General features: G+C 38.6%; 1 protein-coding gene across 1 annotated transcript in view; it reads right to left on the bottom strand.

Annotated features, from left to right (window-relative positions):
- The window catches only part of PCNT (pericentrin), a 202,712-nt gene that overhangs the window by 158,043 nt on the left and 30,576 nt on the right, over positions 1-14,093 (bottom strand). The window contains exons 6-12 of the mRNA XM_067548788.1: positions 12,331-12,495; positions 7,321-9,813; positions 7,141-7,233; positions 6,729-6,905; positions 5,052-5,307; positions 1,228-1,286; positions 866-1,040 (exon numbers count right to left, since the gene is read on the bottom strand). Coding sequence (XP_067404889.1) covers positions 866-1,040; positions 1,228-1,286; positions 5,052-5,307; positions 6,729-6,905; positions 7,141-7,233; positions 7,321-9,813; positions 12,331-12,495 — 3,418 coding nt within the window. The remainder of the gene's footprint in view (positions 1-865; positions 1,041-1,227; positions 1,287-5,051; positions 5,308-6,728; positions 6,906-7,140; positions 7,234-7,320; positions 9,814-12,330; positions 12,496-14,093) is intronic.

A 14,093-nucleotide genomic window follows, 5' to 3' on the forward strand; every position in this document is an offset into this window, starting at 1 on the left:
AAAGCAGCAAAACTTTTCACATATGTGGTCATCCTGGTCCTCACAGTGAGATTTTTGATTACTCCGTTTAAGAAAGATAACTTTTGAGACAATTATTTGAAGGAACTGCCAAACTCTATCATACATCCATTCTGTTAAGATCCAAACAGGAATCTGGCTTTTCAGAATACGATCTCGAAATCTTTAAATCAGGCAAAACATCCACTGAAATTAATGGAAGTTTTGCCTAATTAACAGACTTGCAGACTATTGTAGACTTTAATGTCAAAAGGAACAATCACGATCATATAGTCTGACCTCCCACACATCACAGAACCTCGCACACCTACTCCTGGTAATAGACCCCAACCTCTTGCTGAGTTATTGAAGTCCTCAAATTTTGATTTAAAGACTTCAAGCTTCAGAGAATCCACAATTTACTCCAATCCAAAACAGCCCTCAAGTGACAGCAAAACTGTAGTTTGCAGTCTTCTTGTAACCATGTTGGTCCCAGGACATGAGACACACCGGGGGGAGAGGTAATATCTTTTACTGGACAATTTTCTGTAAACTGTAGGCACTTACCTTTTCTGATATTTGTGGGTGGAAAATGCATTCTGGGTTTTCACCTTAAGTTTGCTACAATCACAACACACACTAGCCAATGTGGCTTACCAGGCTTTACATTTAAGTAGTCATTTTGTAACTGCTAATTTCTGAACAATTATAGGTTATTGGCATGGTTCTAACTGCAAATGTTAAAACTGAAAAGTTATTACTGTTTTATACACACTGTACAACTCCTAAAGTTACTCTAGCCAGCTTTGAATCCCTCACAATAAATACCTTGCAACAAAGCTAATGCTTTCCAAAGCATAACACTTACTTTCTGTCTGCTCTTTTTTAACACACAAACTCCTCAGCTCCTCTTTAACTCTTTCTAGTTCCAATTTCAGAGTTTGTTGCAGTTCACCCATTTCAGTCTGATGTTTTTCAGATAGTTCTTCACGGATGTTTTTTAAACATGATTCTGTCTTCAATGCCCAGTCGCCTTTAAGAGTCTAACAGAAGATGATAGGTGCATTATTAAAGCAGTTAAGTGTAATTTTTTTTCCTGCTTCTTTTTATTTTATATCCCATTTATTTGCCCTTTCAAAAATGTTATTATAGAAAAGGAAATTGATCATGGTAACTTTGGTTTACGATACAGAATTTTATCTTGTCCGGTATACAACATGGAACTTATACCTCTAGTGTCTGGATGTGTTCCTTTTCCATTTCCAAGTCTATTTTCTTCCTCTCATCATCTGCAAAATAAAATTTTGTTTACTAAACAAACCAATGAGAAACACTATGGTCTAATGACATTTAAAAAAATATGGTAGGACCTACTCTATTTTAAATATCACATTCGAGACTTGAATTAGGAGGTACCTTGCAGTATGATGTACCAGCATCTCTCTCAAAACTGCTAACTTATACGCCAGAGTGGCAGTTTTCATTGTATAGGAATAAGCCTTGGTCTTATTACAGTTTCATGGAAAACCATGAAAGTGTAAATTTAGTGTAACTGGTGCAGCAATTCCTGCCCAAGTCTGATCAGAGAGCATGATACCAATAGGCAGGTGTAAATTGCCCCACTCATTTCAGTGGTGGTAACTCATATGCCCAATAATAACTCTTTAGATGCCAACATTGTTAACTCTTTTACTGCACAAAGCATGCAAGAAAGAGGGAGAAGCATAATGCAAAAATTTGCACAAATTTACTGAAAGTGGCATCTAATTTTGATCAGGAGATGGTGGGCTTAGGAGTGTAATCTCATTCATATTTTCCCTAATTAAAAAGGAGCAAGAGTTCAGCAGTTCATCTGAGCTGTTCCAAAGGGAGACAAGCTCAAGGAGCTCAGCAGAGCCCACAGATATATGCAAATGTCAGTGAGGGGGAGCCAAAGAACATGGACGATCATATTTTGAAAATCTGCATGATATATTCCAAGCTGCTTGATGCAGTGCAAGGGGCATACTGAGGTCTCATGTGGATGGAGCTTATTTTGTGAGCAGAACTTGGGACAGAATACTTACCGTGCCCCCTCAATTCCATCCCTGACTAAAAGAATATTTCAAGCTGCTACTCACATGTCATAAGCCTATGTGACCAAAAAACAAGCATCATGTATGTGGAACGGAAGTGGCAAATATTCTTTATCTTGCCTTTTACTATCTAGCACCTAGAGCCACTACATAGTTAACATTTCCATTACAAATCTGATTTCAGCTCTTGCTTCCACCACCTCATGCTCTGCAATGCACACTGTGTTAAAACTTGCTGATATTGATTTTTTTTCTAGCAAATTTGAAGTACATTAGATAATGTGATAAATCAGAAACCTCTATCAAATTTTAAAAATAGACGTGTTCAGAGTCTAACAGTATAAAAAACAGAAACCATTTACTGAACTCATGTAGCAGAGATCTAGTGGATAGGACCAAAGTTTAATTGATTCAACTAATTTAAAGAGCTATATATATTTTAAATAGCATTATCAGAATGGATCACTGGAAGTTGCAAAGCTAATCTCAGCTCATCAGTTACAGAAACAGAAGCAAGAGGCAGCAGCTAGTGAGAAAAGTACCTCACTCTGATACTCCTGCACAGAGCCTGGGGGAGGGAGAATGATGCGCTTCTTTTGGCTCACTACCTACACCCAAAGGCCACTTCCCTCCAAAGTCCTCTCCCCACCACACTCCATTCCTCAGCTCCTTGCACAGCATCTTCTATGGTCTGCTGGAAAAAAGGGAGAGAAACTGAAGAAAGCAGAGGGCTTGAGGAGAGGATACTGAATGATTTTCCCTTCCCTCCTTCACGCTGGCCTCCTGAAGTCTCCAGCAAGAGAGACTAAAGAGCAAACAGAAGAGGATTGTCAGCCCCCTTCCATCACTACCTTTAGAAGTCTTAGCATCAAAGGCTAAGGAACAATCTTAGGTGTCGTACACACTGATGGCGGCACATTTAGCACCACAGGATCTATTCTTCGGGATCGATTTAGCATAAGTGGAGACCCACTCAATCAATCCAGAAGTCAATTCAATAAATCTACCCCAGCAAAAAAAGAGTAATGCTGCATCAACAGGAGGGCATTTCCCGTTGGCGCAGCATAGGGGGGACGCCACGCTAATTAGAATTCTACATAGCTTGTGTATCTCCTGTCGACTGCCACCAAGTTTCGCAGTGAGTGTAGACTAGGCCTTCAGCTTGTTAAGGAATAAAAGAGAGAGTCCTAAGGCTTTGAGAGAATGCCAGCTTGCCTCCAAAGCCTCACATGGGGGTGGGAGTCCTGCTAGCAAGCAGCTAAAAGCCAAAGGGGGCACTTCTCAACACAAGGTCCCTAAGACTCCCTGGAGGTGTGCATATGCGTGATATGTTATGCAAAATCTGACCAGCGAAGGCACACTTGTCCTCAAACAAGTCTCCTACATCATCTGTACCCAAAAACCAGTTGAGAACAAGGCACAGACCTCAATCCTGACATACTCTGAAATCCACAATGCAGAGGACTCCCTACACCATAAACCACAAGGTGTCTGAAACAAACACACACAGAAAAGAAATCAAGCTTCTCAATATTCCCTGATGGTGCAGTGGGGGATAGGAAGAAATTATCTATTCGCAGTATCTTAAATGGATCAGGATTAACTGTAGGCCTCAGCTGTTTCCAGGAACTGAGACGGCTGCCTGTTGGCTGTCAAACAAACAGTTCAGAGAAGGCAATGCCTTGCTCAAGGAGTCACCGCCTGTGTCACGAAGCGCCAGAGTGGCATGTAGAAGAACAAAGAGCAAAAGTTCAATGTAATTTCAGCAACTCCAACAATCTAGCTGATTATCTTGATGGTGTTAAAATAGTCCTGTAGAGTTTTTCAGCAAACCTATGTCACCATGGGCAGCACTGATACAGATTCAACACACATAAGGGACTCTCGACTCTGGCTCTCCTGCTGAAGCTTTCAGTACCTTCCAGGTAATCTTCTCACCTAATTTCCAGGTATTGGGAGGGGAAGCCAGAAGAATCTTCAGGTACTTTCCTCAGAAACACAATAAAACTGGTGATGACTCAAGGTAAGGCAAAAGCTTGGGGAGGGGAGGGAAACAGCATTGTTCCCCTAAGCCACCAGAGATGCAACTGACACCAACTGAAGCCTGATCCAAAGCAAAACTTTTGCGGAGCAAAGCATAAGAGTTGAAATTCAAAGTCAAAGATATAGATGGTCCTAATACTAAGTATCAAAACACCAAGAGTTTCAGAAATAAATATTGAAGATAAATGATTGAAGAACCAGGTGTTTTTCTGGTAGAATAACGGTGGACAAGCTGACGAGCTGTGATGCAGCAATCCAGAAGGACTTCTTCCTTGAAGATGCTTACAGAGAAACAATGATTGACTGGAGCACCAATCTACAGGGATGACCTAAGATGCTCATCCTGGAACCAATGAATTTAGAAAAGGCCTCCAACCTAAGAATGGGCAACTACCACAGATATATCTCTGGAGATCAAGTCGTTCTCTTAGGTGAGGGGCTTTGTATCTGATGCAGGCCTAAAGCCCTTACACTTATAATGCCTCACCCTACTCCTACTGCAGTCAATGCCAGTTTTCAACAGGGACGGTTACAGGCAAGTAGGACAGACCAAAAAGAGGCTATATTTACACAATGGGGAATATAGTGGCCCAGCTACAGTGCTGTAGCTATGTTGGCATAATCCCATAGTGTAGATGAAGCCGACAGAAAAAAAAGGTTTTCCCGTCACTGTAGGAACTTTAGCTCCCCAACCAATAGTAGCTGCATCGATGGAATCATTCTTCAGTCGACCTAGCTGCGTCTACAATAGGGGTTAGACTGGCATAGCTACAATGCTCAGGGATGTGGATTTTTCATATCCCTGAGCATCATAGTAACATCAACCTAAATTTTAAGTATAGACCAGGGCCGAGAATCTCCCCCGTCACAAACTGTGGGCCAATCAAACGTTCAGCAGTTGCAGGATCAGTCCTTTAATTCCCAAGTTCATAATACCTAGTTCTTGTCGATGTTTCAGTGCAATTTCTTCTTTTTCCTTCAGATTTTGTTCTTTAATACTCTCCAACTCAAACTGATGTCGGCTCTGTAGAATTGCTACTTCCTGAGCACGCTTATCATTGAGCATCTCCCGTAGCTCCACAAGGGCAGTTTCCTTCTCCTTTCTCAAGTTAGACTGCACCAACTCCAACTGGGATGTGTGCATATTACTTAGACTTAGTCGTAAAGCTTCCAACTCAAGATTGTGCAGCGTCTACAATGAGGAGGGGGAGAAACATGATTTAAATGAAATATATTACCATTTTTCTGTACCAGTTTCAATTAGTTACACACCTCTATATTTTATTGCTATTCTGTGTTATTTTTATATGAAATATATTCATGGCTGGAAGTGGGATAGCAGAAAAACTAGATTCTAGTTTTGATCTGGCTTGCAGAAGCTTTTTATTAATGAGTACAGTCTTTACCTTCTCTCCTTCCAATAACTAAAGTCTGTTTGATATTATATTTAAACTGTTTGCCTTATCCTCCTCTTAAGTTTATCTGCTGATAGGGAATGCCTGCCAGCAATCAGCCTCTCTGCAGCAACTTCAGAAAGGAACACAATGTAAAAAAGAAACTGCAAATATACACATTTTTATTGCCTAAAGCATTGTTGCAAATTTCCACTTTCATCCTTTGAGTCCATCACAGTGCATCATATCTCACAAAGCTGTCACTGGCTATCATTTGATACTATGGAAGAGTAAATAAACCGATATCTGAAGTGCTGAAATAGAAATGACTTAAATATATATTCTCTTGTGCTGCTAACCGATGCAGTTTTGAAATATCTATCAGTTAGCAGTAGCAGCAACTAAGCTTTACAACAACAGATTATAAAGTTTCCATTCTACATATATACAAATATGTAAAGCCAACATTTAGGAATTTGACTAAAAGGTAATTGTATCCTACGTTTTTCTAGAATTAATGCTGTAAACCCATGAGAAGGGATGTGATATTCTGACAAAAATACACTCCGTATACACATTGCAGTAAAGTTGTATGTAATGGATTACCTTCATGCAATTCATAAGACCTGGCTGAAGCATGACTACATTTGTTTGATTGTCTGCCATACTTATCAATTCCCAACACTGCAGCACATACAACTCCTATAACTTCCATAACTACACATGTTATTTTTAGGGGCCCACCAACACTAGACACTGGGTAAAACACTAGCTTGCACTAGAATTCGTGCAAATATAATACGCAAAAAAAAATGCATATTTAGTTTTTAGAACACCAAAAAAGCATATAAGCCTCTTATTCTTCTTTGCCTGCCTCTCCCCCCATTCCTAGCAGTTCCTTATTTATATTTATGAAAATAAGTAAGCTTCTTCCCTTCACAAATTTTCTAAATTTAGTCAGTTTTCTAAAGAATTACTGGTGAAATATGTGGCAGATTGAGGACATTGGAGATCCTTCCATAGAAGATGACATCTGCTGTCGTCTTAGCATAAAACTCCCCACTGATTCTTCAAACATAGTCTTTAAGATAGCACAACACATTCCTCCAAAGAACAGCTTATTTTGTTAGAAAAGAGGCTCCTCTTTACAAGTGAATTAACTGTAAATTGTGACAGCTAGGAAATTTGCCTAAATAATTACTATGTTTCTATACTATACCTGTGATTGGAGCTGGGCATGCTGCATCTCTGTTTTACGTGTAACTTCCATTTGTTGCTGAAGTTCATCCAAGAGTTGCTGCTGTTCCTTATTTAGTTCAGCATGTAGCTTCCTCATTTCATCTTCGTGTTTAATAATTAGTTCAGCAATTTCACGATCATGTTCTCGTTCGTGAACCTGGAGAGAAGAACACAGCACAGAATTTTTACTGCATGTGGACATTTTACACTTTTGTCCCTCCACATTAACATTAGGTTAATGCAGTCATTAGGAGAGCAGTCTCTAAAAAACAGCAAAACCATCTTTCCTCTTGCAAAATCCCATGTTGATTTTCCAGGTCCAAAGAAATCATTTCATTTTGACAGAAGACAAGTGGACATATAAAATCTTTCTAAAACAAACAAAGAAATACCTTTTTAATTAATCCAATCTGTTCTTTTCGTTCCTCCTCCAACTTCTGCTGCTTTTCCAACTTCTCTTTTATTTCTGCATTTAGCTTTTCTATCTGAAAAGAGGAATGACATTTTTTGAAATTACCATTTCCCAAGCATTCAGAAATACAAATCTTCATGTCATTATAAGAGCTACCTACCTCTTTCTGGTGTACCTGATTCAATTTTGTTGTTTCAGCAAGATGCTGAGATTCCATTTTACTAATTTCCTCTTCATAGTGTCTCCTCAGCTCAGACTGCACCTCCTGTATGGCTTGTGCAGACTTCTGCACAGTCTCCTGAAGGTGATTTTCCAGTTCTACCTGAACCTTCTTCAAATAAGCCACTTCTTCAGTCAGTTTGTTTTCTTTCTGAATGAATTCAGTTTTTTTTGCCTGTATTTCAATGTTAAGTTTCTGAAGTTCTAAATTACTGCATTTTAATTTCTCCTGAAATTCCAATCTTTCACACTCCTGTGCTTTTTCAAAGTTTTTCATTTTCATATTCAGATCATGTATGTTTTTTTCAAGATTCTCTTCCAGAGCTTTTTCTGCTTTTATTAGATTCTGCTCTACAGCAGACAATCTTTCTTCTAAAGTTGTTTTCTCCTTAAGTGTGAGTGTTAAACTTTGTTCTTTATTATTGATTTCAGCTTTGAGTGCCTCCTGTTCTTTCAGTAGTGTCTCTTCTAATATAGTTTTCTGACCAAGAAGTTCAGCAATAGTCTGATTTTTGGCCTTCTGAACATCAAGCTGGGCTTGCATTTGATCCCTTTGGCTTTGCAAAGCAGCTAATTGACGTCCAAAAAGGGACTGTACTTCACTGGTTACTGAATCAGATGCAGTTTTCTGCTCTTGAACATCTTTCACTAATTGCTCCTGAGCCCTCAATTGCATCATCAATGTTTCTCTTTCCTGCTTGAGATCTTTTATCACTTCCCGCCAAGTGTGTGACTTTGAAATCTTTATTCCAAACCCTAGTTCTTCAACACAACCTGTTAGATCTCGGTCTTCACCCTGCTTTTCCAGAAAGTTTATTTTGTTTTCAAGCTCTTTCTCCTTCTTTACTTTTTGATCAAGTTTTTCTTCACAACGAACCCGTGCTTCACGCTCCTTATTCAGTTCTAAATGTGTAATGGAAAGTTCAGCTGTTGCTTTTTCCCATTTTTCAAGAGCTTCTTGGGTCTCCTGACAAGATTTGTTCAGTGCAGACTCTTTTTCACTGAGCTGCTTAGTTAGCTTAATGCATCTCTCCATCAAGCCATCCTTTACCTCTTTGCTGTCACTTATTTCATTTTGCAGCAAGGAGCCACTTGACAAATATGAAGCAAAAGCCTCAGCTTCCAGCTCAGTTTCATCAGATTTCTCTTGCAGTACACTGTTAAGACATTGTTCATCGGGGTCAAACATTAATTTATCTGTTGTGGATTCCATGTTGGGTTCTAAAATGATGTTGCTATCTAACACAAATCTATCAAATCTACCCTCTTCGGTGTCAAGAAGTTCAGAGTTGTCCGATATGCATGACTGCTCCTGTCTCTCACTGGAGACAAGATATTTAGCTAATATGCCTGCATCGTCAATGAAAGATTCTAACTGTACCATATTTTCTTCAGACGTGTTATTGTCTTCATAAATTTTATGGTCCTTCTTTGCTTTGACCTTCTTTAGATTTTTCTGCGTGTCTTCTAATTCAACGTCAAAAGAGTCCACTCTCAAGCCATGTTGGAACTCCAGCTCTTCACGAACTAACTGTATTTCACCTTCATGCTGCCATAATTTACTCTGCATCTTCTCAAGTTCTGCTTTCTGTGATTCTGACACCTCCTGTAACAATTTTTCCTCCTGCTCTAACCTTTTTAACTTCATATTGTAGGTAGTTATTTCTTCATCGTGCTTATGCTTTAAATCTTTGTTATTTTTTGTCTCAAGGAGCAGCTTTTCACTTAATTCCTGGATGAAGGAGTTGAGTTTTTGGATCTCATCATTCAATTGCTTCTTTTCTTGTTTAGATTCCTGTGCTTCCTTAGCCTGTTTTTCTGCATTTGTAAGCTGTAATTTGAGGTCTTCTACCAAATCGGTATACCTTAGTTCAATTTCATATCTTTCTCTCTGAAAATCCTCTATTTGATTTTTAAGTTGCTTGCACACATTGTCTCTATGAATTTCAGATTCATGTAGTTTATTATTTAAATCAATAATTATTGCATTTAAATTTTGAATATCTTCATCAGAATTCAAAGCAGAGAGTTCTCTTTTTATCTGTTCAAGTTCATTCTTATATTTTTTATTCATCTCATCTTCACAAACTTCCTTTACTTTTACCATCTCTTTTCTGTGACATTCTTCCAATTCAGTCCTCAATTCTTGCAACTGTCTACAAATATCCTTTTTGTGATTTGCTTTTAATTCTTCAACACATTCCTGTTCTTTCATCTTAGCTGAAACAATTTCATTTTTTAAATCCATTATCTCTGTGTCCTGGAGAGAAAGGGTGTGTTGTAGAAGAGATAAATTAGACCTTTCTGATGTCACTATATCTTGAAGACCTTTAATTGTTTCTTCTTTTTCTCCTATATTTTTGTGCATCTGTTGCATTGTATTATTCAAATTCTCTTCCATCTGTGCAAGCAGATTTTCTTTATCTTTGATATTCTTAAAAATAAAATATTATACATGAACTAAATTATACATGAACCCAGATATTTCCATTTCTCTCAACATTCCAGTTTGTACTATCCCCTAAGAAAAAAAATATTTCCCAAACTTTTAAACTAACTTTTAAAAACAGATTTTTTTTTTCATTTTTTTCCTCATGATGTCACTACAGGCAAGTGTTAAAATTGCACAGGTGTTGTAAATGTGCATCATATCTCATTATGTTTGGGTTTCTTGTGAGTATGAGTCAGCCGAATTTATTGGTTTAGAATGCTTGTTTTGGGGATATTTACAACATTCTTGTAGTTCTCTCCTGATCGCTAAATCACTGGTGTGTGTTCTCAGCCTTCAATCTAATTTAAGGGTTTTTATTAAGGAATTCCCTTGCATTTTAACATAAAATTTTCATTCATGAACACTAAATAAGAAACCCAAAGAGACTGCTACCCATATGATATTTTTAATCACTTGAACACTTGAATATCAAGCTGAAGTTATTTTTTAATTTTAACTTTTTTAGGGCCAGATTCACCAGTGTATGCTAGCTGCTTCATACTGCTCTGAACAAGTGCCAAGCAGCCAAAGTATACTGGCCAGTTAAGTTGGGTTTACAGGTGTTTTGTATCAGTAGAGGAACATATCAGAGAGCAGAATGCACTCAGTTTCCCCTTCCGTCCTGCCTTCTCTGTTAGATCTAGTGCAACAGGTAAATTTTTAAAAGAGATGCTTAGGATTAAGAATAAATTTTGTAGTATTATGTTTGATAACAAAGATTTCTCCTTCAGCCGAAGCTGGCACATAAAATCTATTTCAGAGACACTCATGAAGATCCATCTTATTTCAAAACAACCTCCATTACCCCTCGTTCTCAACAGGACTGAGGTCACAGCCTGCTCTTAACAAAGATAGTTATTGCCTCCCATTGTTCCCAATGTGAACAAAGCCAAACTGCCTTCAGGGAAGATGCTGGCCTCTATGCAACCAGAGTGTAGACAGGAGCAGGTGAACAGAAACGGAAACAGTGGCAACCTATGCCACCAGTCCCATTGAGAATAATACAAAATAACTCTTTTGAAAGAAGGCAATTGAGTGTTTCTCTGAATAATAATGCTCTTCAGCTTCTGCTAAAGGAGAAATTTTCATTTATGAAGAATAATGGGAAAAGTGACCATTAATTCTAAGTATTTCTTTTCAAGAACTACCCATTGCACAAAATCTACTTAATATTTACCTCACTGCCTACTTGTGTGTCGTTTGTGGAAATGCCTAAGATGAGATCATTCAAGACAAAATATGATCTAACACAGGGTGCTGTATTGGTTAAAGGACCCATTAGTAAATTAATTTTAACTTAAACCAATTAATTGTATTTACTTGTAAATTCTTAGAAAATGCATTCTATACTCAAAAAGCACATCCTGTAATTCTGGGGAGCACAATGTATTATTCATAACCAACAAAAGTTGAATCCCTGCTTTATAGGCAAAACACTCAACTATAATTATGGAGCAAAATTATATTGCGAAACACTCAGCTATAATTATGAAGTACCTCCATAATAAAAATAAATTTGTAGGACTTCCCCAATGGGTAATATTTTAAGTACATCAGACTGGGAATCTTAACCGATTCTATTGATACAAATTATATATTTAATGAACAAATCTATGAACCTGGAGGCCAACAGAAACTTTCACTTATCTTTATGTCTGAAGCTCACATGATTACAGATATACAACTAAGTTTTGTTCTCATGTAGATCTTAAGGGTAACTCCTGAAACACTCTTGTAGAAGTATAAAATAATCATCCTACACTTATGCAGCACCTTTCATCCCCATGAATCAAAGCACTTTACAATCTCTAACACATCTAAACACGGATCACTTCAACAACAATTGAAATCCAGCCACTTTTGGGATGAAGTGTCTCAACATTACACACTAGTTTAGGACTAATCACGAATACCACCATGTCCAACTGAAATTGCAGGGAGAATTTAGACAGAAAGAATGTAATGATCTAAATTTAAATATAGCCAGGACATAAGTCATTACCTCTTAGAAAGATTGCCATCAATCCTTAATAGTGAGGACCTTGATTTTATGTCCAATCTGTAAATTGACACCTTCAAAAGAACTGCAATCCTCCCCTAACATCATGCTAAAGAGTAAGTTCAGTACCACTGATCCAGAACCCTTTACCGAAACAGTAACACTACTTCATGCAGAATCTAAGTATTCATTAGCAGTCTCTTCCAAAAACTTTTAAAAGCAACACAGCATGACTCTGGTTGGGCCGCAAAATCACATTACAAGGCTATATTCTAACTATTCTTCATTTTAACACAAAGCAGTGGTGTTGGAACTTTGAGTGTGAGGGGTGGTGTCACACTCCCTAGCTTGAAGTAGTAATATCAAACACATGGTTTCCATCATCAGCTCCTCCCACTACACAAATTGCTCCAGCACCCCTGACAAATTTAATTGTGACTGGCACATTTAAGAGCTTTTACCTTTTGAGAAGACTCCAGTTGCACTTCCAGGTCATGTGCTTTTTGATACATTATCTGCAATTTGGTACTTTGTTCCTGGAGTTTGTTCTGAAACACAGCCATCTGCTCCTGGGCTTGTGATAATTCACTTTTCCCAGGAATTCTACTCTTCAGAAACTCATTAGCCTAAATGAACAAAATTTTATAGTGAGAACTTAATTGTTGTAAAATTAGAGACAATTTATTTACCTCTACAGTAACAGGAGTTCTTCAAGAAGTGTTCTCCATACGCCCCATGGCCAGAGATGGGACATGTTTTTTGGCTAGTAGTGTCTCTTCAGCCCATGCATGCGCACCCCGACTCTTCTCATGCCCCATTCTGACGGTATAAAGGATTGTGTGGAACCAGTTCCTTCTATACTGCAGAGCCCATTATAGCATAGAGGGACTCCAAAGCAGAGAGGAAGAAAGGCAAGTCATGGGCAACATCTCAAGGAACTCCAGTTACTGTAGAGGCAACTTGTCTTGCTTTTTTTGCACACTTGTCCATTTGTGTATACCACTCTAAATGACTCCAAAGTTATTTAAGTATAGTGGTAGTGCTCAGAATTTTATCTACCACTGATTGAAGATCTGCAGTACCAAAAGAGGCATCTGTTCCAGAAACCTTTACCATGAATAATGTCTAGAGGAACTGTGAATGGAATCCCATGTGGCAGCTTTACAGATAGCCTCAATGGAAATGTTCTTCAAGACAGCCACTTGAGGCCTGGCTGAATGAGCCCTAAAATTAGCTGGTGGGACTATCTTCATTTTCTCATAACATGATTCAATACATCATGAAATCACTTAGACAATGGTGGTTGGATAGAGATTGGAGTTCCCTTCATACTCTCTGGAACAAAACCAAGCCTCAAGGAAGATCTAAGGACTTGTTCTTAGGAGATAAAAGGCTAACGCCTTACAAACATCCAGGGTATGTAATCTAGCTTCATCATGGTTAGAATGAGGTTTTCGAAAAAGTATGGGTAAGTGAATATTCTGATTTAAATGGATCTCAAATACCATCTTGGATATAAACATGGGTATAGCCTGACTCACGGTTGGTACTGGAGAGTCAGTACCAGTGACAGTCTAGTATCTCATAGGCAGAGGTAACGGTAACCCATCTGACAACATAGGGGATAACTACGTGGTACCAGTGCTGGAGATGGAGCAGGGCTCTGGGTCACAAACATTCCCTGGGATAAAGTGTTCAGTACTGGCTCACCTGGTGGTGCTGATGGTCTAGTTGGTTCAGAGCATTTTTCCAAAGCCAATGCTTTTTCAAGTGCCAAGGGTTTAGAGGTAGACAGGGTACTTTCTCAGTACTGAAGATGTCTGTGTACTGATGGATTCTGCACTTGGGGCCAACACAGTGCTCTTTTCTTTCAATACTGAGCTGTCAGCATGGTGTCTTTTTGCAAAACACCATCAGGACCCATATTAGAACATGAAATCTCCTTAGTAGCAAAGCGAAGGAGATTATTCCCTCTTTTTCCTCAAAGATTTACATGGAGATCTGCTACTTATCTCTTTGGAAGAGTGTCTCTCACTACCTTTTCACAATTCCCTCTCAGACTTCCTATCCAAATCCTTTGAGGAGTGAGCCTGAAGCTAACAGACATGGCACTACTCAATCCTGCAGTTCGTTGTACAGTGGCGGGGAGCATCAGACAGTCCCAGGTTTGAGGCTGCCTGCACAGAGTGGTCTAAAAATACATTTTCAGCCTCACTTCTCTGAA

This window comes from Emydura macquarii, unplaced genomic scaffold (assembly GCF_026122565.2).
Source record: "Emydura macquarii macquarii isolate MOO-44397 ecotype Brisbane River unplaced genomic scaffold, CSIRO-AGI_Emac_v2 contig_1253, whole genome shotgun sequence".
In the NCBI taxonomy this organism is placed as follows: Eukaryota; Metazoa; Chordata; order Testudines; family Chelidae; genus Emydura; species Emydura macquarii.